This window comes from Meles meles, chromosome 7, assembly GCF_922984935.1.
Source record: "Meles meles chromosome 7, mMelMel3.1 paternal haplotype, whole genome shotgun sequence".
Taxonomy (NCBI): Eukaryota; Metazoa; Chordata; class Mammalia; order Carnivora; family Mustelidae; genus Meles; species Meles meles.
Genome location: NC_060072.1, coordinates 68371235 through 68398647, shown reverse-complemented (window position 1 = coordinate 68398647; position 27413 = coordinate 68371235). Strand labels below are relative to the sequence as shown.

The 27413-nt window shown below is 40.4% G+C and overlaps 1 protein-coding gene across 2 annotated transcripts in view; it reads right to left on the bottom strand.

Moving 5' to 3' along the window:
* ITPR2 (inositol 1,4,5-trisphosphate receptor type 2) overlaps positions 1-20367 on the bottom strand; it is a 501875-nt gene extending 481508 nt beyond the window's left edge. For both annotated transcript variants that reach the window (XM_046011092.1, XM_046011093.1), the window contains exon 1: positions 19899-20367. In XM_046011092.1, the coding sequence (XP_045867048.1) occupies positions 19899-19990 (92 nt within the window). In that variant the 5' untranslated portion in view covers positions 19991-20367. The remainder of the gene's footprint in view (positions 1-19898) is intronic.
* Positions 20368-27413: the final 7046 nt, after the last annotated feature.

Below are 27413 nucleotides of genomic sequence, written 5' to 3'. Positions count from 1 at the left end.
GCACGTGCTCTTATTTACCTATATCTGTTTCTCTCATTCTTTCTCTTCTATGATGTCAAGCTTCAAACTTACCCAAAATACTTTTTTAAGATTTATTTGCTTATTTGAGAGAGAGAGAGCTAGAGCACATGGCAGGCAGGGGCAGTGGGCAAGGAAGAGAGATTCCTAAGTAGACTCTGCCCTGAGCTCCAAGGCCAAAGTGGGGCTTGATCTTACGACTTTGAGATCATGACCTGAGCCAAAATCAACAGTCTAACACTTCACCGGCTGTGCCACCCAGGCACCCCTTAGACCATCTTTTTAAGCAACTGTGTTTCGGGTCCAATTATTTTGTCAAACCGATTGATTCCAACCCAACTCCTAATCCAGGAAGGAAAAGACAAACCTCCACGGTCACCCTATCTTACGGGACATGCGATAAGAAACACCTGTAGATGTACTAATATATTCACTCTCTCCCACAAACCAACACAGCTTTCAACTTTTTTTTTTGTAAAGTTCCTCTAGATCTGCACATTAAGTTATAATGCTGTGCACAACAACAAATTACATGGAAAAAAAATACATCCATTAGAAAGACATGATTCTTCAACTGTGTGTTGTTTCTGGGTTGTACACTGAGGGCTTTGTCATGAGAGACCATATCCATGCAGGACGTGGCATCTTCTGCCAGGATGAGGAGAAATTATCCTGAATCATAAGGAATAAAAAACCTTCATGGTCCCCCTTGGCCTTTAGTCTTGTCCTGTCAGAAGAAGGTCTGTGAATGGCAGGAGAGTCACTCTGGACCAAGATTGCGCATTACTGAGAGAACCCTCCCCCCTTCCTTTCTCGGTTTCCTCTTACAAAGCAATCTGATGGATAGTCCCTACAGTAAAAGGTCTTCAAAAATCCTTATAGCTTTTTTTCCCCACAGTGTCCTGTATTTCAACGTTAAGTGACTGAAAAGACATCTCTTTGGTTCCCTGCCTTATTCAATATTCTAAACCACTGAATTCTCTCTGAATAGAAGAAAGCCATCTCCCCACTTTCCCCGTGTCTACCCTCTTCAATTCTCCCCTTTTCCAAGCACAGCATCAAGGGATGTTCAGTCTTCCCCTCCTTTCACACATCAGTCAAAAGTCCCTCCATGACTGGAGAAAATCTAAATTCCAAGAACTTGGCAGTGCTGGGGCTGAGACTAGGCCAGGCTCATTAGCATTCCAAACAGGGCCTAAAGAACTGCTAAGTAGCAGAATTTTCTTTAAAGGGCTTGGAATTTAAAAACAGGAAAAGAAAGGATGTGATAGGAAATGTTTTATTTTCCCTCATTCAACGTTACATTTCCTTTAATTTATGGATATCTTGATTTACACACATAATTGTGCTGGGTATTTCACCCTTTCAAGTTCCCTGAATGCTGGAGTTAGAAGAAACAGTTGGCCAGATGTCTTTTTTAACAATCAATAAACCCTAAATCCTATCTCATCTCTCTCATGACTCGTTAAAAAAAAAAAGTAATAAAGAAAGTATACCTTAGGGGCACCTGGGTGGCTCAGTGGATTAAGCCGCTGCCTTCGGCTCAGGTCATGATCTCGGGGTCCTGGGATCGAGCCCCGCATCGGGCTCTCTGCTCCGTGGGGAGCCTGCTTCCTCCTCTCTCTCTGCCTGCCTCTCTGCCTACTTGTGATCTCTCTCTGTCAAATAAATAAATAAAAAATCTAAAAAAAAAAAAAAAAGAAAGTATACCTTAATGACATGCCAAATACCATGGCTGATCTGTTGAACTGTAATCAGATGATACTTGGAGAGTAGTTTAAAAACCACTGCTTGGTGAAATAAGTCAATCGGAGAAAGACAACTATCATATGATCTCCCTGATATGAGGAAGTGGAGATGCAACGTGGTGGGGTTTGGGGGGTAGGAAAAGAATAAATGAAACAAGATGGGATCAGGAGGGAGACAAACCATAAGAGACTCTTAATCTCACAAAACAAACTGAGGGTTGCTGGGGGATCGGGAGAGGGTGGTGGGGTTATGGACATTGGGGAGGGTATGCGCTATGGTGAGTGCTGTGAAGTGTGTAAACCTGGCAATTCACAGACGTGTACCCCTGGGGCTAATAATACATTATATGTTTATTAAAAAAATTTTTTAATTATTAAAAAAAAAAAAAAACACTACTTGAGCCTTAAAAAAAAAAAAAAGGCAGAGAGCACCTGGGTGGCTCAGTCATTAAGCATCTGCCTTCAGCTCAGGTCATGATACTGGAGTTCTGGGATGGAGCCACACAGCAGGCTCCCTGCTCGGTGGGGAGTCTGTTTCTCCCCTCTCCCTCTGCTGCTCCCCATGCTTCTGCTCTCTTGCTTGCACTCTCTCAAATAAATTAAAAAAAAAAAAACGCTGCCTAAAACAATATATTTAATCATATATATACATGTTTTATATATACATACAAATAATTTATTTTAGTTATAAGTTTATATATGTGCATTATATATGTGTGCATAACTAAAATAAATTATTTCTATTTTCCAAATATGTTCCCTCATCAATAAAGACAAAATAAAATCAAGAAAATACTGGGTTATGTACTTAACTCAAAATTTTCTTTTTATTGACATCACTGCTACAATAGTGGGAAAACATTTTCTGGGAAACATTAAATAGGGGAAACATTTTTCTGGCTTTTTAAATGATAGCAAATCTGGGCACCTGGGTGGCTCACTGGATTAAGCCGCTGCCTTCGGCTCAGGTCATGATCTCAGGATCCTGGGATCGAGCCCCGCATCAGGCTCTCTGCTCCACAGGGAGCCTGCTTCCTTCTCTCTCTCTGCCTGCCTCTCTGCCTACTTGTGATCTCTCTCTCTGTCAAATAAATAAATAAAATCTTAAATAAATAAATAAATAAATGATAGCAAATCTGGAAAAAGAAACCACTGATATTTAAATGTGTAATATGATTCAACTCATGCTAGTGAATAGATTTAGGTGAATTCCTTAGGACTTTATCACTTAAAGAAAATATATATGAATTTTTTGAACATCCAGCGTGTACCAGTATAGCTTTCCAAACATTCACACAGTATAACATCATTTCACACCCCCAAAGAACCACTGAAAAAGGACACATACACTTATACTTCCAATTTAAAGATGGGGACCTGAATTCAGATATTAAATACTCTGTGCAAGTTCTCAGAACCTCTTCAGGGCAGAATAGAATTCAAACCTTAGTACTTCAACAGCTCTTTCCAAAATCCACATTGCCTTTAAAAGCTCATTATCAAACATCTATTTATTTAATGATTTGATTTCAAACCTTGAAATTAAATGATTTCTAGATAATTATATCATAACTAACCGATTTCTTCAATAGTTCAAAGTAGACCCAAGTTTTAAATATTAAAATAGGAAAAAAAAATGAGTTGAAGACATTGACTTTTCAGAGTTAGAAGAATTTACTGTGCCATTTCTGAAAAGGTTACACAAATATCACATTTCAATATTACATATTAATTAGGAATCATAATTCATATCTGGCTCCGGCACAAAATACATTTGTTTTTACGAGGGAATTTTTAATTAAAACTATTTTCACAACAAAATTTTCTAATTTTTGAGATCTAAAATAATGATCTTTTATTTCAGAATCTGTATTTTAAATCCTGCTACATCCCACCCTGCTCTGTATACATGTGCATCATAATAATTAATCATGTACACTGTATGCACATAAGCTGCCACAATTACTCCACAAAGTGGACAAGCTACCTGTGCCTAAACAACAGCTATCTACATTAAAAGGAACTACATTCACAATAAAATTTACTGTAAGAAATAGAGATTCTCATGTATATACTTTCATGGATGACATTCATATATCAAAGCATGTTTATTCAGGAGCTTATGAATAATGTGCTTATTTTGAAAAAGTCTGTTTCATAAACTTTTTTGTTTTTACTTCATAGCAACAATATTGGGGTATTATCTTGGTGCAATACATTGCTGCCTTACCTCTGACCCCTCACCATGACCCCCACCCTTAGATTTCCTCAAAGTCCTTTCCTCCAAGAGCTGGTGCCCACAAAAGTATGGACTGGACCAGACTTGACGCTTTACTACAGCATGTAAAAGTATTCAGATAATTCTCTTCATCAGGAAGTAAACTCCACCTGAAATACTAATATAAAAAGCCCAAAAGTAGTAAGCTGGAAAGAGAACAGTCTTCTACAAGCACAAAAGGTAATTAAAGGTTTCACATTTGAAAACCTGATTGTGAGGACATAGGAGATATAGTTTCCTGGAGGTTAAGGGGTAATCCTATTTGGCTGTGGGGGGCACGTGTTGTCTTTGCCTTTCCATCCAGTTGTCCATTGCCTTTCTCTGGCAACAGAACCCTGACAGAATAATGGAGAAGGGCTCTTCTCCCACTCAGGGCATAACGATGTCATCTCTGGAAGCACTAGCATCTCCTTCCCTAGCCACAGTGTTTGGCCGAAAATGGGATCACTATCCCCGTCAAGCAACAGTGGTAATTGCCATACTGCTGGGGTCTGAGGAAAGGAGGCACTCTTTTCAGCTCTGGGGGTAAGAGGATAGGGTACTGTAAGGCAGAAGCCGCTAGCATACAAGCTCACCATAGGCGGAAGCTTGCCTGAGGGTGGAACTAACACTCATTAGTTCAAGAATAAAGGGGAACCTGGGTAGCTCAGTCCTTAAGCATCTTGGGTCATGATCCCAGGGTCATGGGATCGAGCCCCGCATCAGGCTCCCTGCTCAGGGGGAAGCCTGCTTCTCCCTCTCCCACTCCTCCTGCTTGTGTTCCCTCTTTCTCTGTGTCTCTCTCTGTCAAACAAATAAATAAAATCTTAAAAAAACAAAAACAAAAAAAAACAGAATCAAGGGATAGAGTTTATAACAATGCTATGCCTACACGCTTTGGTTACTTTGATTACAAAGTGCTCCTTGCTGACCATTGTTCCAGTTGGGTTTTCTGTTTCTTGCACCCTGATTCATAGAGGGTTTTCAGATTCACCAGTCCTGTCATAACAAGGAATGTGACATGTTTGGAGCTCTTATCCCATTACTCCAGTAGGACTAGAAATAGCAAACTGGGATAAACTGCAACGTCAGGAATTAATGTGAGCTCAAAGGAAGCGTCAGAGAGAAACTTTCAAAAAAGAGTTTATGGGGGGGGGGGTTCAGTGTTTTTCTTTAATGCTTTTATTTACAAGGATTCTTCAAGTTTGTGTGATATATATACTAAGATTCCAGTTATAGTAAAATCTCCTTTTATGGCATAACTAAAAGAAACCTAGAGCCTGCCTATTTTTGTTCATTAGCTATATCCAAGAAGCAGGAGTGAGAACACTCTCCATGCTTTCAGATCCCTATGATTTTGTCTAAAAGTCATTAGTATTCCAAAGATGAGTAACCATGATCATTTGATCGGTCACTATTCAAAATTTAACAAGATTATCCCAGGCTAATTTTTTATTTATAAACTGATTAATTACCCAAATTAGATAAATGTTTTTGCTAATCCCTCTACCAGTCACAGATGTTCCTGGGAATGCTTGGCCAATAGGAAACAAGAGAAGGTACAGTAGCACCAGCTGTCCAGTGGAAAATTGTGCAAAATCTCTATCCTAATGGCTCCAAAGCAAACATTTGTTTTTGTTTCAATAAATAAAACAAAACTCTTTCCTTTGAGCACTATGTTCTACCGGGGGAGAAATGTTAGCAACTAAAATAACAGGTAGTCTTTAAAATGTAACAAGACTTGAAAATTCCAATCAGGGAAGATAGGGTATATATATGCCAAGCAATTCTAAGGTTATTACTAATGTTGATACACTTCAGGTGTTTGCATTACATCAAAAGGATAGCAGGCATCAAACCACTAATAAAAGATAAATACAAGTGCCTGCAACTTGGTAATGTGCATTATCGAAGTGAGGAAGAAAAAAAAAGCCAAAACCAAAATAAATAATAGATAAGGCAGTGTGACTTTGAACAGCCTATTAAGCAAATACCAGCTTATACTGGTTTACTGCAAAATTTTATAAACATAATGCAGCAGAACTTTCAACATCGATGCCCTCATGAACTCAACCAAGTTTCCAAAAAGAGATTCATGCTGATTTTTTGGATATAATAATAATAACAATAGTAATAACAGTAGTTTCTATCTACTTAATTTAGGTGCCCAGTGCTAAGGGTCTGATGCTTACTAAATGTTTCACAAATGTTAATTGCCATTAATCTCATGGCAATAGTAAAACCTAAGCAATAATCCCACTTTACAGATAAAGAAATTGAGGTTTCAGTATTAAGTAACTTCTTAAGGTCACACCAAGAAGACTGGAGTTGTGATTTGAAACTAGGTTTGTCTGAACCAAACTCAAAACTTCTTGAGTACCTACTACCTGACAGATGCTCTGTGCAACATTAGGAACATAATTGTGAACAAAACCAGACGGGCTCTGCCCTTACAGAGTTTAAGTAAAATTAAAACTACAACTGTGATAAATTTTCTGAAGGGGAAAACTATGCTGCTGTAGGAGCACACAAAAAAGGAGCTCACACGGTCTGGGAGATCAGGAAAAGTTCACTGCAGAAGGGTCAGTGAGCTGAAATCTGAATAAGGAATAGGTACAAATTAGGTGAAAGGCAGGAGGTTAAGGGGGGGAAACCTGCCAGAGAGAGAAGAAAACACATGAAAAGCCCCTGTGGTAAGAGGGAACTCAGAATATATATGCGACTAAAAAAGATGGGGGGGGGGGGGGTGGCACGGGGAGGCATTGTGCCCAAAGCAGGGAGCCAGGGGAAGAATGCATGGAACAAGATGAGGCTTGTATCTCAGAGCCCAGGAAAGCCTGAAGTTTAATGACCTTTCATCCATACACAAGCAAATGAAAGAGAAACTTCTTTCATGTGTTTCACTTTTAAAATAAAGCCTCAAAAGTCACACTGAATATTTTAATCTATAAAACTTTTCAGATCTAAAGTGAAACACTACTGTCCCTTCAGTAATTCTAAGACAAGCTACTTTTCATCCCCAGTACAGCTCCTTGGTTTAGGCCTCCTTCAGGTAAGACCCTGATTCCGCCCATTCCTACCATTTGCAACCTCATTCTATTCTTTCTCTTTTTCACTGTCTGATCCTCCTAGAGCAAAACCTGATCATTTCACTCTCCTGCTTAAAAATCCTCCAATGGCTTCACATAATGAGGAATATATGATCTGGCCTTTGTCTGCCTCTCCAGTTCCATCTTCTGTTAGAATAGAGTCGAGCCAGGATTTGAGGATGTCCAGAGATCAGGTTCATTTATGGATGCTCTATTATTCCCAATATATTGGTCACATCAGCAAGATTCAAGATGGCTTCTTAATGCTCATATAACAATTAACTGAAATGAGGGGAAAGGAGGGAAGGGAGGGTAGCGGGCAGCCAAAGCCTCCTTTAAAAACCCGACCTCAAAGTATAGTCTGTGACCACCCTGGCTGCAAGGGAGGCTGGGAAATGTGGTCTTTATTCTGGGCACCCACAGAGTCAAATACTTCTGTTAGTATGGAAGAAAGGAAGAATGAATTTGAGGGAATAACTATGATACAGAAATTGAAATAAAAAAACGTATTTTGCTAAATTAAACAGAGCTCAAACTAAATGCTGCAGTTGGCGTCAATTCTTTAGAGTTTATCACATTAATTACAATTTCCATTTCAAAAAAAATGTGCAAAATGAATTTTGATCTACTCTTTAGAAAACTGTCATAGTACAACTTTATATATATTGCCAAAGTAATCACCACCTCTCAAAACTCCTACATGGGGGCGCCTGGGTGGCTCAGTGGGTTAATCCTCAGCGTTTGACTCAGATAATGATCTTAGGGTCCTGGGATCCAGCCCCACAACGTGTTCTCTGCTCAGCAAGGAGCCTACTCCCACCCCCTTCTCTGCCTGCCTCTCTGCCTACTTGTGATCTCTCTCTCTCTGTCAAATAAATAAAATCTTTAAAAAAACAAAAAACAAAAAACTCCTACATGACAATTTACCTAAACAATTCTTTATCCAGTTTCCTCAATAATGACAGTGTTTTTATACTTGCAATTTGATAATATTTTAAAAGACTTTCTGAAAGATTCTTTAGCAGCTACAACTAGAAATAAGCACTGGGTTTCACCCTAATGGATAACAATGACTTCATTTGTACTGATCAGGAAAGAGGCTCATTCTTCACATGAGTTTAGAATTGGAACTCAACTATTAAATCATGTCCTGTCAGGTAAATAGGGAAGAAAGGTAAATAAAGGCCCTTTTCTCATTTGTTAGTAATCCTAGAGATGGAAGAGATGGATTAATTAAGTAAATTTTTTTTTTTTTTTTTTTTTTTTTTTACAAGGAGCATATTATTTATTCTGATAAACCATACTTTACAAGACAAAATAATCCAGTTGATTAAAAAGAAAACCCACATAGCTCCTTCACAGAGAAAGGAATCAGGAACGGGTGCTTCAGTTCATTAACCATAAGAAGTTCGGAGCTTCTTAGGAAATGAGCATTCAAGAAGCTAAATGTGAGCGAGACGTGGAAATGAGTATTCCAAATCTGTTCACGAGCACTTCATTTGGTGGTAGTGCCCAATCACTTGGTAATTCATTTACTAAGCATCTACTGTATTTGGAGTGCTGCTCTTGGTGCTGGGAGGATGAGAAGGATGGAGACACAAGAAGAAACAAAGTCATGGGTCTCATTCCTCTAGGTCTTTCAAATAGATTTTGTCTAAAAGGTTAAAGCAACATAAGATATCTCAGTGACACACAGCTGTTAAACTCTATGGTCCTGAGTAGTGTCAATTAAGTAAATTTTAAATGAGTTTCATTGACTTTCATTGACAATGAGACTTAATTTGATTTAAATGTCACAATATTCACCATTCCTAGCCACAAGTATCAAGTCTTTAGTACAACAAAATTCCTTTCTTTACTTTTCCTGCCTATTTTAACAAACCAGGTTTGAAATTACCCTCTTTGAAAATGTGGCTGAAGCCAAAAATCTACTTGAAATGCAAATGTTTAAGTAGTTATGTCCCTGATATCAGCAATGACCTTGAACACTTAAGCCAAACACAAGTAACTAGTCCTTAAATCATTAACTTATTTTGGATCCCCAATGTAACTATGTTGGTGATTTGTATAATATATTTTTTAAGTCATTGTCTTTAATAGGTATGATGTGCTTCCATGGAATTAATTTGGAAATGAAGAAAAACCCTGATAATGTTTTGTATCTTTCATCTCAAAAGTACTTTTTTAAAGATGCTACATTTTAAACACCTATCACAGAAGATCATGGCGCATTACAACTAGAGGAAATAGAATGACATTGTTTTACTTTTGAAATTATTTTGTAATTTGTACATATCTATATTTTTCACTTCATTTCTCTGTCCTATACACTAATATACCTCAATGAAGTTCTTATTTGTACACTGCTACCAGTGAAGATTCCAAGAATAAGAGCAAATAAGAACACTGGAGAATTTTATGTTCTTAAAGAGAATGGCCAAACATGTGTATTTTGGAATAAGCCTGAGGTAAAGCACATTCTAAGAGACTCGGGCAATAGATAGAATATAAATTAATGAAGAACAAAAACACAGCAATTTGTTTTCTTCAACCTATATTTAAATGCTTATCCTTTTCCAGACACTTATTCTTAAATTTCAAAAATAAAAATTACAAGTTGTCATATGCTCTCTTCTATTTTTCTTAAGTGCTATAAATTCCCCCAACTATTCTCTGGTTTCATATTAGCAAATTATTTCCAACTAAACTTTTTTGCCAATATCAGTTAAAATTTTTAAAAGTCTCTCCAGATGTGTTATATACTATCCACAAAGAGAAAGAGCTGATTTAAAGTAAGAAATTGCCTCATCAAATGCTTACAAATTCACCCATTGTACACATTAAAAACAAAACTGAACTTTCAGAAATATCAACTTTAGTTTAATGTGGCTATAACAGGCAAACCATTAAATAATGTTAAATACATTACTTTTTCCAGACTGCAGGAAAGCACAGAGATATGACCCAAGACATTATTAAACTACCTATTATAGTAAGATTTAATGGCACCATAAAACTAATGACAACTTCTATCTTGTTTGAAAGAATTACCTGTATGGATTCTCAAAACATTTAACAAGTAAGAGCACTTACATTGATTTTTTTTTTTTCCAGAGAAGGACTGATAATAACAGTTACTTAGAGATTTGAGAATACATATATCCTAATTCAAAAATATTTATGGAGCCAAGCACTTGAGATACTCAGTGACAAAACAGAAAGATCCCTGCCTTCAAAGAGTTTATAGACAGATGATAAACAATGGATATTTAAATAGTAAATTATATTGTGTGTAATGAGATAGTATGGGGGGGGTAAAGCAGGATAAGAAGAATAGGAACTATAGTGAGTGCTGTGAAATATATAAGCCTGATGATTCACAGACCTGTAACCCTGGGGCAAATAATACATTATATGTTAATAAATTTTTTTTTAATCTTCAAAAAATTTTGTTTAACAAAATAAAGAAGAATAGGAAAGGCTGAGGCAAAATGTTAATTATGTTATCAATGACCCACGAATTCTATATACTGCTAGGTATATACTTAAAAGAAATAAAAATATATATCCACACAAAAGCCTATACATGAATATTCATAGCAGCATTTTTCATAATAATTAAAAAGTGGAATCAACCCCAAAGACCATCAACTGATGGACATAGAGACCCAATATGCTAAATCCATACAACAGGATACTGTTTGGTAATAAAAAGGAATGGAGGACTGGTGCATGCTACATGGATGGTTCTTGAAAATATTATGCTTAGTAAATAAGCCCAGACTCAAAAGGACAAATATTATATGGCTCCACTTATGTGGAACACCTACAATGGGTAAATCATAGAGACAGAAAGGAGACTAGGAGTTACAGAGAGGAGGAGGGGACCTGGACAGAGTGATGGTCTAAAGGGATGATGAAAAAGTTCTGAAAATGGATACAGGCGATGGTTGCACAACATTGTAAAAGTGATTAATGCCACTGAATTTTACACTTAAAATGGTTAAGATGGTAAATTGTGTATTTTCCCACAATTACTATTTTAAAAGGCACTTAGAATACTGATGATGTAATACTGATAGAATAAGCAATGATCTAAACTTCCCCGCTCTTAGCTCGCTCTCTCTCTCCCATCAGATCGCCCAGAAGCCAGCAGAAACCAAAGAGCCCTGCTCAGTGATTTCTCTGGTAATCAAACCTGGCATTGTGACTTCCTTCATTCACATAAGTGAATAATCCAAGTGGAGCCAAATTCCACCACTCGATATTCTGAAATTTAAGAAGAAAGACGCAGAGTATAGGAATCGCTGGATCCAGGTCATGTGAATGGCAGGACAGAGAGAAAGTTCTGCTATTGAGATTCCCACAGCAGCCCTGGGTTTCTGCCTCTCTGACTGCTCAGTTGTTGAGCTCATCATTCAATTTCTTGGAGTTCCTCCAGTATCCTTATAATTAACATTTCCTTCTTTGCTTAAGCTAGCCAGAGATAGTTTCTCTTCCTTAGAAACAAAAGAAACTTACTTCTAATATATTATAGACTTTTGATTCTTAGGCTTTATCCATGTAGGAAAATGATATACAAGTAGCTTTCGCTTTCCAAATCTTTTGGGCTTTTGAAATCAGGTAGTAAGAATTAGGATAGCAAAGGATACTGATTGTTTTTTCGAGAATTCCAAGACAATTCAATACAAGACTTGTAAATAATTTGACTAAATGTGTGTTGGAACATCATTTTAGTCTCTGAAATTTTTACAAAAAACAGGGTTTCTTCCCCACCCACCCCCCATCAGAAAGTAGAACATTCCTACGAAACCTTTAAAAAGCCAAAATGCATAAAGCAAAGAAGCAACTACTATTTCACAAAAGCAAAAATCCTCTTTGGATTTCTTTCAATTACTGAAGGCAATTGTCAGTGTAGGTTTTTGTAAAAGTGAAATCAGATAAAGTGAACTTTTAGATAGTAGGAGATGCCTGTAATACACTTTGATTTGCCACTAGAAAAGTCAATCAACAAATTTATGGTCCAGTTTTATTTTTTGGTTTGTGGTGGGTTCTGTTTGTTTATGCTCTTATATTTAGTTTTGATGATCCTTGTATAATTTGAAGAATTCTCTTTTCAATAGGAGATAAGATATGGAGAATAGTAGTGCCTATTCTTAGTGATTCTTTCAAAATTAGTCATTACCACAAGGCCTTGGAGAGCTAGATATCTGGGAATTACTTAACTAAAAACTTCAGTTTTCTCTAGAACTCCATTAAGGAATTGTTTTTTTGTTTTTTGTTTTTTTAAGGATTTTATTTATTTATTTGACAGATCACAAGTAGGCAGAGAGAGAGAAGGGAGGAAGCAGGCTCCCTGCCGAGCAGAGAGCCCTATGTGGGACTCGATCCCAGGACCCTGAGATCATGACCTGAGCCGAAGGCAGAGGCTTTAACCCACTGAGCCACCCAGGTGCCCCGAGGAATAGTTTTTGGATAACTATACATAATAAAAGTCCAGCATTTTGTAATTTTCACAAGAAAATTTTATGAGGATATTTCAATAGTAGCTCAAATACCTTACTAATAGATAGAACCTCAATAACACATTTGAATTCTAAGAATTTAGACACATATTCAAATTATGCTTAGTGCACTTCATAAGTCTTTCCCTGTGTTCACGAGACTCTATGAAAGGTACTCTATACCAAGTGGAAATGAGTGAGTGTGTGTGTGTGTGTGTGTGTGTGTGTGTGTGTTGAATAGTCACAGGCAGTATGAGGCAAAAACTCAGAGGGTCTGAACCAAATTTAAACTTCTCACATTTGGTAAATAAGCATAAAATATGTTTTTAGATAATTTCTTCTATCTTTTCATATCAAAAATATCAAATTGTTTGCTTCTTTTTTTGGAGCTATCAAAATGGACAGTAAAATTTCTCCTTTTTTCAATGAAAGATAAAAGTGCCAAGAATACATGCTCAAATCATGGGTATAGATTTGAGACAACATCCATCCTAATGATCTTACAAAGTTCAGCTTAAATACCACCTCCTCCTCGAAACCCTCCCCAGGTCATTTAAGCCAGAAGCAATGAATCCTCTTCCGACTTCTTTATGATACTGTTTTTAATCATCTTCATGACATTTGAAACTGCCTCATGTTGTGGTTATTCAATATCAGCCTTACCTCCATCACTAGTTACTAATGGTAACTGGTAACCACTAGTTACTTCACAAATATTTATTAAGCAGGAATTGTGTGAGGTGCTAAGCATACAAAGATGAAAATGACAGTTCCTTACCTTACGGCATTTTGAGCACCGAGAGCAAAGAAGGTGTCAATACCTTTACTCCCATAGATCCTAGCCAAGTTCTCAAAGGAAATCTCATACTACAAATTCTCAAAGACAGTTTTAGTTTTTGAGATAATTAAACACTTAAGATCTAGCATCTCTGGGGCACCTGGGCAGCTCAGACTTTAAGCGTCTGCCTTCAGCTCAGGTCAGGATCCCAGGGTCCTGAGATGGAGCACTGCATCAGGCTCCCAGTTCAGCAGAATGCCTCCTTCTCCCTCTCCCTCTACCTACTTGTGCTCTCTATCTCTCTGTCAAAAAAATAAAATCTCTAAAAAAAAAAATTAAAAAAAAATAAGATCTAGCATCTCTTCCCGCTGTATCCCGAGCAATAGTCAGGGCTCATTAAATATTTGTTGAATGAATTAATGATTCCATCTGCAGCATGCTCCAGCATAAACTACATCACAAGGAAAATTACCTGGACTTGATTCATGATGTAAGCACATTTGCAATTTTATGATTAAAGTTGTTTTTCTTTAGTGACCTCATAATTTAATTTATTCTCAATTCTGGGTTGGATTTCTGTGGGTATACATTGGTATAAACTACAAAACAGCTCTTGCTAACCAATTGTTACTTTTTATTTTAAGAAAGCTAATCCATCCATTTCGAAGATACTTAACAAAAACATTTCAATCATACGTAAGCAAAAAGAAATCCTTCACAAACTATTGCCTACAGAAGGTGACTCGGGATTGAAAAGTATCATAGTGACTACTGAGATTACAAACATGAACAAGTCGGCGTGTTAAACTGCACACTTCTTACTTCATGCATAAACAGACTTCTAAAATAAAACAAACTATCTAGTTAGTGCTATCCAGATAGTCCTAATTTAAATCAATCATTAAGAATTGCTCAGCATTACTGGTCAAACATTTTTTCATAATACATTTTCAAAACCAGTAATAACAAGGAATAAATGTTGTTTATGATAGACATATGACCATCTATTTCAGCAACACCTACTGAACTAGTTTGTAGTTTCCCTTCACTGACCATAAGGAGGACAAAACTTTATTTATGCTTTATAAGGTAAATACTATTGGGACACCTGAGTGGCTCAGTAGGTTAAGCCTCTCCCTTCAGCTCAGATCATGATCCCAGAATCCTGGGATCAAGTCCCACATGGGGCTCCCTGCTCAGAAGGGAGCCTCCTTCTCCCTCTGCCTATTGCTCCCCCTGCTTGTGGTCCCTCTCTATTGCTCTCTTTCTCTCTCATTCTAACAAATAAATAAATAAAATACTTAATAAAAAAAAAAAAAGATAAATACTGTTGATTAACAGTAATAAGAAACTGAAGAATCTTTAAAAATATCACTTTCAATTTAGCTAACTCTCCTGACTATACGAGTAATAGATGTTTAATTAAAGAAACATATCTAGAATCTGGGAAATACAGGAGATACAAAAATGAAAATGAAAATCACCTATCCATTCACCATGCAGTCCCACCACCACTAATATGCTGTTCTATTTTCTCTCACTATTTTCCATATATATTGTTTTGTATTTTTTAACTAGAATTATGGTTTTCTGAAAGCGTATTTTGAAAACTTTCCTATCTAAATCTGCATGGGAGAAGAAAGAGAACCATAAAAAAGGCATCAATACATTTGAAAGGCACAGTTTTATCTACTAAATAAATGAATGAATGAATGGTCATTAAACTTTTACTTCTCGTTATAATCTGATGATCTGTTACCAAGATCAGGTGTTCAAAAAAAAAAAAGTAAAATTCATTCTTATTTTATGCTATAAATTTGTCATAAAAGTCCATTATTACTTCTTCTTCTAGATTTATATATGAAGAGACACCCTGTGCCTGGGATTTGAGTTTTAAATTATGAGTCTATCGTATTCTGTCTATATTTGTGAGTTATCTATATTCCATCTGTACAAGAACAGTTCCAAGGGAAAATGTGATTACAAAACGTGCTACCTAAGCCAAAAAAAAAAAAAAAAAGTATCTGTTAAACCTAGAATGAGGCCAAGCAAACAGTTGTCTGTGAATTCTAGTCAATCAGAAGGAAGCATCGGGGGCATTTAGGAGGGATGGTTGTTTACCTGACTGAGCTTTCTCCACAAGAGAGGGTCTAAGCTGCAATGACTTCTAAGTTTAAGAAACAGTTGACATTTTAGCTTAAAATAGCCTTTATGTTCACCACTTCAGAAACTGTCTTCGTACTTGAGCAGATTTCAAGTTCCATAACGTGACACTACTAACCCTTAGACTTTCCAAAACAACTGAGTATTCAAGATTATACTGTCTTCTTCCTCCCCAGTGAACACGCATGCAAATATTCAATGGATTTTCAGATATTTTTATCACAATAACATGTCTTAGGCAAAACAAAGCTAAGTTTATACAGCTAGTTAAAGCAGGAAATACTGGCTGTTAACTTGAAGGGTTCTATTTGGAAGACTAAAGATAACCTACAAATTATTCTAAAATAACACTTGACTATAACCATTCCTTGTGTCATCTACTTGACTCCTCACTGATCAGCCAGTCCTAGGAAGGGAAAGATGTTTAAAGCTATAAAAAGAGTAGCATAATTCAATGAGAAAAAGAAGAAAAGATAATAATAAATCAAATTTACAAGTATTTAAATATCAAAAATGTTAAACAGAGTAAACGATCAGGAAGGCAAATTCAAGGGACTATAAATGGGAACAATAAAAGGTACTCATTTACAGTTTTATTCTTCCGAGGAATGAAGCCAGAATTATAAACTGTGTGATACACCATCACCCTACCTAATGTCCATCACTGAACATGGAAAGAAGGAACAGAAAAGTTCACTGAATTGGCCAAAATCAAGCAGAAAGTAAGAAATAAGGGACCCAATCTTGTGTCACTCTGGCTAAGAGACGATGATGATACTTTGCGGTCACTGTGTTAGTGATGCCACTGATGGCTTCCTGAGACCTTAACTAGTAGGTGTTGATTCTTGGTAGATCCTACAAAGAAACCTCAAACCAAAGGCAGCAATCACTTACACACACACACAAATACACATATCACGCGTGTCATTTGCTAACTTCTCAATTGTGTGGAGGATAGACAATGAAGGAGTTAAACACCTTTTCACTATTCTATCCCACCCATCCTGGAAGTTCTGCTATGCTCCTTCCCACTGTATGGTATCTAGCCATTTGGTCAAGTGGATGGACCCAGAAATGTGAAGTGTCAGATACAGCAATGACCGGGGAAGTAAGTCTCAGGCTAAAGAAAATTTAAAAGGGGACATAGAACAATTACCACTACATTTGAAATTGTACAGCAGATCCCCAAACTCCCTCCCTTCTTTTTCTATTTTTAAGATTCTATTTATTTATTCAGAGAGAGAGAGAGAACACAAGCAGGGGGAGCAGCAGGCAGAGGGAGAAGCAGGCTCACCACTGAGCAAGGAGCCCAATGTAGGACTTGATCGCAGGACCCTGGGATTATGACCTGAGCCAAAGGCAGACGCTTAACCCACTGAGCCACCCAGGCATCTGCCTCCCTTCCTTTTAAAAAGTAAAAACGACAGGGGCACCTGTATATATACATTTATATATATATATATATATATATACATTTATATATAAATGTTTCCTAAATAGATCTTTAGATGAAAGTTAATTGAGAAAAATATATATTAGGCCCCTCTGGCACCTACACAAGCTGGGAGAATAATACTTCAGTCAGCATTAATTTGGGATTCAGAAACATCAAGTAAGTATTGGTTAAAGGATAACTGGAGAAAAAAAGAGGAAATGCAAATCTTTGCAACTGGGGCATTCTAATTTCTCACAGACTGAAAAATCAAACTTAGAAGCTGGGTCACAGAGCCTAAGAAAATCCTCCCACATTTCCAGTGGGAAGTACCTCTAAGAGGAACCTGCTAAACTCTCATGGAGTGAAACTGATTTTTTTTTTTTTTTGAGCAGAAAAACTCATTACCTTATTGCAAAACTTCCCCAAAGCTAAATAACAATGCATATCCTCCAAAACTCCCTCACACACTAAATGTTAAAAGCAAATGTTCACTTGCAAACAAATATCTTTACCAAGAATTACCTTGAAATGCTGTGTAAACTAAGTTCTCATTAACTACTCCCTTAGGCTGAATTTTTAAAAACCATCATGCTATCCAAAGTATCAAATAGAAAGCTAAAACAAAAATCAGAAACTTTAAGATGAGTTTCTAGCTCCACAAGTTAGAGAAAAAGAATATCCAATCAAAGCACCAAGCTTCACAAGGGCAGCACCGGTAAAGAACCTTCCTTACCTCTGAACTGAGCTGCACAGAGGTCTTGTCCTATTAACCTCAAGGAGACTCAGTTTGTTAACAGGAAAATAATACTACACACATTCTAAGGAAACCAACTTTCAAAACATCAGCAAGAAATATTGAATACAAATAAATACTTTTAGGACCATATGCTACATTACAGGTAGGAGCTTACTCTTCTCGAGGCTTAAAGATTATGATGTGTAACCAAAGAAACCACATTTTGCTGGGAATCTGGAGACAGAGTTACAGTTCCAGCTTGAGGCATGAATGTCCCCCATTTCTTAGGCAAGTCACTTCATTTCTCATCCCCTCAGTTCCTTGATCTCTAAAAGGAGGAGAGACTCCGCAACTGCTAGAGTTGCAGCTTCCTGATTTTTCACCTCTGGCCCCATGTGGGTCTAGGTACACAAACACATCCCTTTGCTGAACAAGACACTACAAAAACATGGCCCTTTATTTACCCAGGCTTTATACTCTATTCCCAGTCCTTTTCATTACTTTGTCCACAAGGGTAACTATTGCCCACAGTCACCAAGGTAGTGATGATTAGAAGAGCAAACACGTAAGTGTTTATTAGGTGCCGGGTACTGGGCTAGGCACTTTGCATATAATAACTCCCTTCTTCTTCAGCACAGTCCTATGAGACAGAAGCCAACAGAATTCCCATTTTTAGACAGGAGGAACCTGAGATACAGAGCAATTCTGTAATTTGCCCAGGGTCATAAGATTCACAGGTGGAACTGCCAGGATTTGACCCTAAACATTTTGGCCCTGGAGCATTTCCTGCTTAACTCCCACCCAGACAGTCTATGGTTGGAAAAGGTGAAGTGCAGCGGAGTTCATCTGCAAAAATGTTGTTGGGGGCGCCAAAACTGACCTCACACTGTGAATTGTGTCAGGAACAAACGGTAGCTCGTGATTTACAAACCCAACACGGGCAGTTGCCGCTCATACATTTTTCTTCCACACTGTAGTTTCACAATTAACACTGACCTTAAAGGCATTAAATTATTCCTCCCTCCCTTCTCTCTCCTCTTAGGGGAGATGCACAATTAACACACGCTGTATTAAGTTAGGTGACTTCCTCGTGTAGGCACCGCTCCGTTATAATATGGCTCGCAGTCACGGTCCAAGGACACTGCATGTTCAGTCATGTGCCCTAAAACCTACCAGCAGACAACAGTGACCAGCCAGGAGTGGAAACACCAGTTCCGCAGCCTGAAATCTTGTAGACGGGGTAGTCAAGTACTGAGGCCATAAGGTAACCCAAAAAAATGCATGCGCATCGAAATACACTGCCTTGTGAATTTGAACTGCTAACTTGTATCCACAATCAGGACAGAGAGAAAAATGCTAGTAATCAAGGAAGTCCTATTCAACCAACTAGCACATGGTATGTTTATATACATATCTCCTCCACTCATAAATCAACTCGAATCTCAAGAGCCATGCACTTGGCCGAGTTCCAGGCGAGGTTCAGGATTTCAGTGAAGCAAAACCCGGGAAGGAGAAAAGCACGTCTGAGTTCTAGAACCCAAGAGGCCCTCAGAGATCCTTGGGGGTCACGGCGCTGCGCTCGCCCCTCCGCTACCCCTGAGGCGGGGGGCAAGTCCCCGATGCGCAAAGTCGAGAGGAAATTATTTCAGAGGCGACGGGACGGTGAGCAACCAGCCCCCGCAGGGGCAAAGCCACACCAGCTCACGACCACATCGTTGGGGTTTCACGTCCGAGGCCACAGACTTTTACCCACGGCTCGTACAAACCCGGCCCCGAGAGACAAGAGCTTGAGAGTGGGGAGCTAGCAAACCCGGGGAGAGGTGCAGTTTTGCTTTACCTTTAAGGGAAAACAAACATTTTAACGAAAACAACCCATGGAGAAGCTAGCGAAGACTTCTCCGCAGGGCCTGTCTCCGGGCTTTTGAATCACTTCCTCCTTTTCTGATGAGTCTCGGAGCTTGAGATTACGAAGTTGCTGAGAAAGTGTTGCCGCTCGGGGCAGCTTCCTGCGAGCGAGCCGAGCGCCCGGCGCTGTCCGCGGGTGCAGACACAGCCGCGCGGCCCGGCCACCCCCGGGCGGGAAGCTGGGGGACGCGGCGGCGCGAGCAGGGGCGGGGACGATTCAGCGGACGGAGCGCGGGCGCTGCCCAGCCCTCGCCCCCCGGCTTACCCCAGGGTGCTGATGAAGCCGTTGACCGAGCCCTCCGCGTACAGGGACACGATGTCCCCTATGTAGAGGAAGCTGGACATTTTATCAGACATGCTGCTTCATGCTCCAAAGTAGACGTCCCTCCTCTTCCCTGCGCCCTCGCCGCCCTCTCTGGGGAGGCGCCGCGGCGGGGGCGGCACGGAGCGCACGGCTGCAGCGCCGACAGCGGCGGCGAAGGGCACGGCCTGAGTGACCGAGTGTCGTGGCTCAGCCGGGCCCCCGCGCCGGGGGAGCGGGCCAGGAGCGCAACGGCGGCCGCGGACACCCCGCGACGTGCGCAGCCCCGGCGCCGCGAGAGCTGCAGCCGCCGCTTCCCCGGCAGGTTTCCTGTTCCTTTCAGAAGTTTTCTCTCCAACACCTTTGCTCCTCCTCCCGCCTCCTCCGCTCCCCACTCCGTGTCCCCTCCCCGCTCTGCGCCCCACCGCGGCCGTTCCCGCCGCCCGGCGGGTGCTGGTGGTTGCAGAGCCCCTCGGTCCCCTCGGGGGAATTTTTGGACCAGGTGGCGATGCCCATTGGGCTGAGGGGAGGAGAGGAGCTAGGGGAGAGGGGGGTGGGAGGCCAATCAGCGAGCGGCGGCCGGGGGAGGAGCTGGGCCCGGGCGGGGCGACTGTGCCTAGGCCGGGCCACCCGGGAAGCCGCGCGCTACGGTGTACCGCGGGCGCTGGAGGGGCGGCGGAGGCCCCGAACCAAGGAGAGAGCGCGTGATAGCCGCCCTGGAGCGTCCGGGCCTGGCGTGCGACAGTCCCCGCCGGGGAAAGTGAGGGATGGCGGGGGGGCAAGACGTTTTCCCCGAGTTTTTAAAGGGGCCGGGAGGGTGACCGTTGGCCTTGGGCCGGGCGCGGAGGACGCGAGCGGTGGAGTGAGCCAGCTGAACGCCTGGAGATGAAAAGGTGGAGCCGGGGACCATGGGTGGGGGTGGGTAATTTGCTGACGAGGGCCGAGGAAGGTGTTGAAGTAAGGGGGCGGGGGGGGGGGGAGTGGAAATAAAGAATAAATACATAATAAAGAAAATAAGGAAGAGGGAGGAGGAGGAAAGAAGAAAGAAAAGGAGGGAAGGGGGGAAGATGGATGGATCTGTAGTTTCTTGGAGTATGTAGGTTTTGTCTCAAGTATGTGGCATTAGTGAAACTTGACATGTCAGCAGGTGTCCAGGTGGACGCGAACTTCCATGGAGGTAAACCTCACCTAGCCGAGACAGCAATTCTTGTAGCCAGCCAGCGGGGAACCTTCTCTGGTCTCCAAGGACAGGCCTCCTGTTGCTTCCTTAACTCCAAGCCAGTTTTAACCTTCCACCTCGTGAGCCCACTGTCAGCATCTCACTGAAAACCTTCATATGTTTACATTTAAAGATGCTGACTGTTAAAACTCCAGCAGTCACAAATGTATTTCATTCTGTGGTTATCCTTACTGCATGGTCCTGTGCCATACATGTAATGGATACTCAACAATTATTGCTCAAAGTGGCTGGACACGTTTCCACACCTCTGTTGCTTTAATACCCCTCATTTTATCATTTTAGAAGCCTTTTGCCCTACCCTTCTGGAAGAATTAGAGAAGGCAAACCCTTTTCAACATGGGTTATGACACCAGCAAACTGATCAAAGAATTGCAACCTGGGTAATCGCCACAGAGCAAGGTTTACAGAAGTGGGGCGGGGGGGGGGGGGGGGGGGGGGGCTGGTGCTGTGCCTGCAGAGGGGTGTATGTCAAATTGTGCCCCTGACCAAAACTTAAATTATAGCGCAGAGATGTCTTACATGTCTTACAGTTCGTAGATGGTTTGGGTTGAGACTTACAATCACATAATGGAATATGAAAGAAAAATAAGCTTCATGTTCAAATGTGTGTGCTTAGAAAGCCTGCAGGAAAGAAGAGAATAGAGTGTTAGACCCAGAATCCAGGAAATGCCCCCACAAAGCCTGTAAGTGCTGAGATAAACTGGACCCAGTCATTGTCCTACCGTGCAGCTGACAGATCTCTTTAGTTCCATGTTCTCATTTGGAAAAGGGTACTAAGCAACTTGGAAATGCCTGTTGCATGATAGAAACCCTCCTGTGTCTACACAAATGGTACTAATGTTTGGGGCCTTGGAGACACTGAACATGAACTATTTAAAAGTTTCAGATGGAACAAAATGAAGACCCTGGAAATGGAGGTTTCTGTTTATCTGGGGGATTTGGGTATTTCATACTGTGGTTGCCCTTACTGCATGGTCCTGTGCCATACATGTAATGGATACTCAACAATTATTGCTCAAAGTCATAAATGTTTTTCCTTGGACACCGGAACCCTCAAACCCTGCTAGAGGATATGTAAAATGGCACTGTGCTTTGGAAAACAGTTTAGGACTTCCTCAGAAAGTTGAACATAAAGTTACCATTTGACCCAGCAATTCCATCTCTAGGTATATATCCAAGAGAAATGAAAACATATATATATGCACACAAAACTTGTACACAAATGTTCACAGTAGCTTTATTCATAAAAGCCCAAAGTGGAAATTTCCCAAATGTCCATCAATTAATGAATAGATAAACACAGGGGAACACTATTTGACCATGAAAAGGAATGAAGTACTGATTCATGCTACAACATGGATGAACCTTTAAAAGATTCTGCTAAGTGAAAGATCATATATGATTCAATTTATAGGAAATGTCCAGAATAAGCATATCTATGGCCGGTGGTAAAAAGGGCTTGGAGTAGGTAGGCACAGCACACAGGGTTTCTTTTGGGAGGAGATAAAAATGTTCCAAAATTAATTGTGATGGTTGTACATCTCTGTGGCTATGTTAAAACCTATTGGGATGCCTGGGTGGCTCAGTCAGTTAAGTGTCTGCCTTTGGCTCAAGTCATGGTTCCAGAATCCTGGGATTGAGCCCCATCTCAGGCCTCACCTCAAGCCCTACCTGGGGCTCCCTGCTCAGCAGGAAGTCTGCTTCTTCCTCCCCCTTTACCCTTCTCCCCTGCTCATGCTCTCTCATGCTCTCTCTCTCAAATAAATCTTAAAAAAAAAAAAAAAAATCAGTGGGGGGAAAACAGTCTCAGGGTTGGAGATGGAGAGAAACAAAAGGTAAGGTTATAAAAGAGACTCCCTCAAAAAGTATTCTTCAAACTTACACTTGTGTTTGGCAATTTTTTTTCTTTAACTTGACCTCTGTGCCCTTGGTCCTAACTGACACGTACTCTGGGCAAGGGCGGCCTCATATCTAGCTGCTCAGACCGGGAAAAGGTATTAGAGTACAACTGAAAAGATTCAGTGAAACTCTAGGTAGGGTAAAACATATCCCTTAATTCCTCACTAATCATCTGACTAACTATGCAAGGTCAAAAATGTCCCAGCTTCCAATCGAAATCATCTTTTGCTTTTTTTTTTCTTTTTAAATAAATTCTACCAGAGCACCTGGGTGACTCAGTTGGTTAAGCATCTGCGTTCAGCTCAGTTCATGTAAAAAAAAAAAAAAAAGTAACCTCTACCCCCAGCGTGGGGGCTCAAACTCACCACTAGAGACCAAAAGTTGCATGCTCTACTGACTGAGCCAGCCAGACACCCCTAGCAATCACATTTTCAACAAATGGCTTCACCAACCTTTTTAAGAATCCAGGCACCAACTCTTGGAGTCACTCTTTATTCCTTTCTTTACATATTTCTTCCTCTTCTATTATCTCAAATGTGTTTCCTTTTTTACCTTGCCCACTATCCTTTCTCCATTCTGTAGTGTTTCTGGTCATGGTCCCCTACCCTTCCAGTCCCCCTACTCGCCACCCTCATGGCAAGCCAGCACTCTCTCCTTACAAAGTTGATAGGATCAAAACTTTCCAAACTTACAAGCATGCCCCATTGTCTACAGAAGGAAGTTCTGTAGTGAATATTAGAGTTGCTGGAGTGAATATTAGACGTTGTGAACATCAGTCCATGTAAATGAATCTCCTGTGCTGAGAATACAAGACACTTCACCATGTCCCAACATTCCGGGCAGTCCATGATCCGGTCTCCTTTTCTTTCTCTAACCTTGGTTTCTCCCTCTTCCACTCCTGATATCCTCACAGAAAACTAGACTTCCCACATACAAGCTGGCACTTTTAGATCCATGTCTTAGAATGTGAGGTTCCCCTCTGCCAGAAATTACTCCTCCTCCTTCCCTTCTCCCATCTCTGCCTGTTCAAGCTCTACCTCCCCAGTGAGGCTTCTCAGATTCTGCCAAGGCCAAGTTCTCACTCTTCATGAATTCCCATAGCCACACCACCCTGCCCCTAACATTTGTGGGTCTCCAGGGCAAGAGTAATTGGAGACGCTCATAACATAGTCTGACTATTAAAAGTTGCAAATGAAGCTAAGTAACTGTTACAGGGAGTACAGGGAGAATTGGCCTACATTTCCAAGTTCATCCTATCTACATCTCTACATGTACATCTCTACAAGTGGTTGAGTCATTCCTTAACCACTTCTTGGGCCCACCCAGCACATACCAGATGTCCAGTCCACACTTGGGAAGATGGGTAAGGGGCCATCTGTATGTGGGATTCTGGGGTCTCAGATACCAGGAGTGGGAGGAAACTCGGGCTGCTGGTAGGCATGTCTCCTTGGTCCAGAATAAGGCCCTCTACAACTCAAAGCCCAGGGCAGGAGCCCAGTTGCCCAGCCTAAGGGTACATCTATTTTTAGGTACCATTCAATACTTTCCACCTTGCCTTCTGGTGATTTCCATACATCTTGAGCCTTACCTTTTGAGAATGAGTGTCTAATTCAGGTTTTATCCCTTATGGGGCCTAGCAGTCCTCATTTAGGGCTTCAATAAAGAGTTGATAGATTGATATAATAATAACTAATGTGGAATTTTTTTGAGAGAGAGAGAGAAAGCACACACTTGAGATGGGGGGCAGGGAGAGGGGGACGGAGGGAGAGGGAGAGGATCTTAAGCAGACTCCACACTGAGCAAGTAGGCCTACTCAGGGCTTGATCTCATGACCCTCAGGTTATGGCCTTAACTGAAATCAAGAGTTAGATGCTGAACTGACTGAGCCACCCAGGCACCCCTGATATGGAATTTTTTAATGCTTAAATATTTTTATTACCTCTGATGGGAATAACAGAAGACGTCACAAACATCAGTTCAACCAAATGACATTCAAAGAGTCTCCTGTGCTGAGACTATGAATCACTTCACCAAAAGCCCAGTCATCATTGCCCTAAAAAGTCTACAAGAGAGGTAATAAATAGAGCATAGTATAATATTTGAAATGTTTACTCCCAAAAGATTGATTATATCAAAAAATAAGTGTGCAGTAAAAAGTTCTTTCATCAGAGATATTTTCAGGGTGATTTATATCCATTGTTCACTTGGATTCTTCAGATCAAGATTAGAAGTGAAAGGGTTTGAAATCTGTGATCTGTCAACTGAATCATGAATAGCTTTCCTGCCTAGTACTAAATATAATTTTTAATATGTAACCGGCTTATTGAGCAGTCTTAAAATACGAAATTTTAAGTCACTGCCTTGCAACATCAAATCCATATGTTCTGTTCCGTAATGATATTTCAAGGATAGCCCTTGGATTTAGTTATTTTCAGTTATTAAACATACACACATACCCCATTCCGGGTCAGTTGAAAACTCGGTCACATCTCTTCCTGACTTCCTTAGATTAATGCAGCAGCCATGAAGAAGGAAGTGTGGGGCTGTCCTTTTCTCCTCTCCATACATCTTCGCATTTGAGCTCCGTCCATGTTGGGTTAGGGAAGTAGAATCAGGATGAAATGGGCTAACATATCACTCTGAACTAGATGTATGATTCCAGTCATCTTGACTCTTGCTCTTTGTCTGGCCAGCACTGACTGGTTGCATTCAGGTAGGTATCAAATGTTAGCTCTCTGTTGGGCCCATGAGTGATGTTTTTAGAGCTGCTCTGAAGGATTTCTGCAGTGCACAGTTCTTTGGAGTGGGAGAGCTGCCCTTGCATGACTTGTTGCAAACCCTGAAGCTCCATCACTGACAGTGTAGCCTGCAAGCAGAGTCCTCTCCTCTCCCCTTGGGCAGAGTCCTAGCAGCTGTGGTCTCCTTGTGTCCATAGGAGATTTAGGCAGGGTCTGCTTTACAGTTGTGCAACCTGTGCTGTAATACATGGTCGAGTGCTTAGAAGGGCCCCATGCTTGATTTGATATTTCCCAGGCACCATCTTGAAATTCTTATTTTTGAACAAAAGGTCCCACGTTGTCTTTTGCATTGGGTCCTGAAAATTATGTAGCCTGCCGTGCATTCTGGCATCCTTACTGCACCAGAATGGGCATATAAAATACTCCACTGGCCCCCTCATTCCATCAATCTTTCCACCTTTCTCTAATCTCCTTTCCCTTTCAGACAGATCAATAAGTCTGACATACCAAGAACCAACCTATCTCCAGTTAGGAGGGTCATGAGCACTAGCACTTTTCACATCTTCCCCTCCAAACTATCCTCCATGGAGATGAGGAAAAAGCTCTACCTCCCCTCACCACCTCAGCTGAAAATGGACAATTCCGCCAATTCACCATAACTGACGTATATTCTCTATGGAGAATCAATGCATTTGTTCTCTCACAAATATACATTAGTCATTGATACTTTTGATGTGAAATTTTGGACTAAAAAATTCTGTGTGCTTGAGGAATAGTGGATAGTATTGGGGAGAATAAAGAAAGTGAATCTCATGTCTATCCTCAGCCACTGTTGTGAGCTAGATCCTGTGGTCAACTCCCTGAGAGCCATGACCTTTCTCCCATGCCTGAATTAACACCACACCCCAATTCCAGGCAGAGCCCCTAAGCAGTCAAAAACCAGTGCTTCTCAAACTTGAGTGTATATGAGAACCATCTAGAGAGTTGAAACACAGATCCCAGGGCCCCATCCCCAGAGATTCTGTTTTAGCGGGTACTCGCATTTCTGAAGGGGGAACTATGCGTGGGCGCAGGTTATACAAGACAAGGTTAAAACAAACATTGGCTAGTGGGAGGCCTTGCTAAGAAAATGACTTGTTTTTCATTTTCATTTTAAAATAAGCTCAAACACAGAATGGTTATAAAGAAAGTACACAACTGTGACCCAAATTCAACATTTTTATAATTTACCATGTCTGTTTATCATTGTCTTTCTCTGTGCACACACACACACACAGACACACAGAATTTATTTTCAGAATTACTTGAGTGTAGGTTGAATATGTCATGCCCATTTATCTCTTAATACTTCATGTGTTTTTAAGAATAAAGAGATTCTCTTATATAGTAGTCCCCGCTTATCCTCAGGAGATACATTCCAAGATATCTAGTGGATGCCTAAAACCACAGATAGTACCAAACCCTATCTTTGCTATGTTCTTTCCTATACATATATACATACCTATGATAAAGTTTAATCGATAAGTTAGGCAAAGTAAGAGATTAACAACAACAGTAATAAAAAGAACATTTATAACAATATAACTGTAATAAATGTATGTG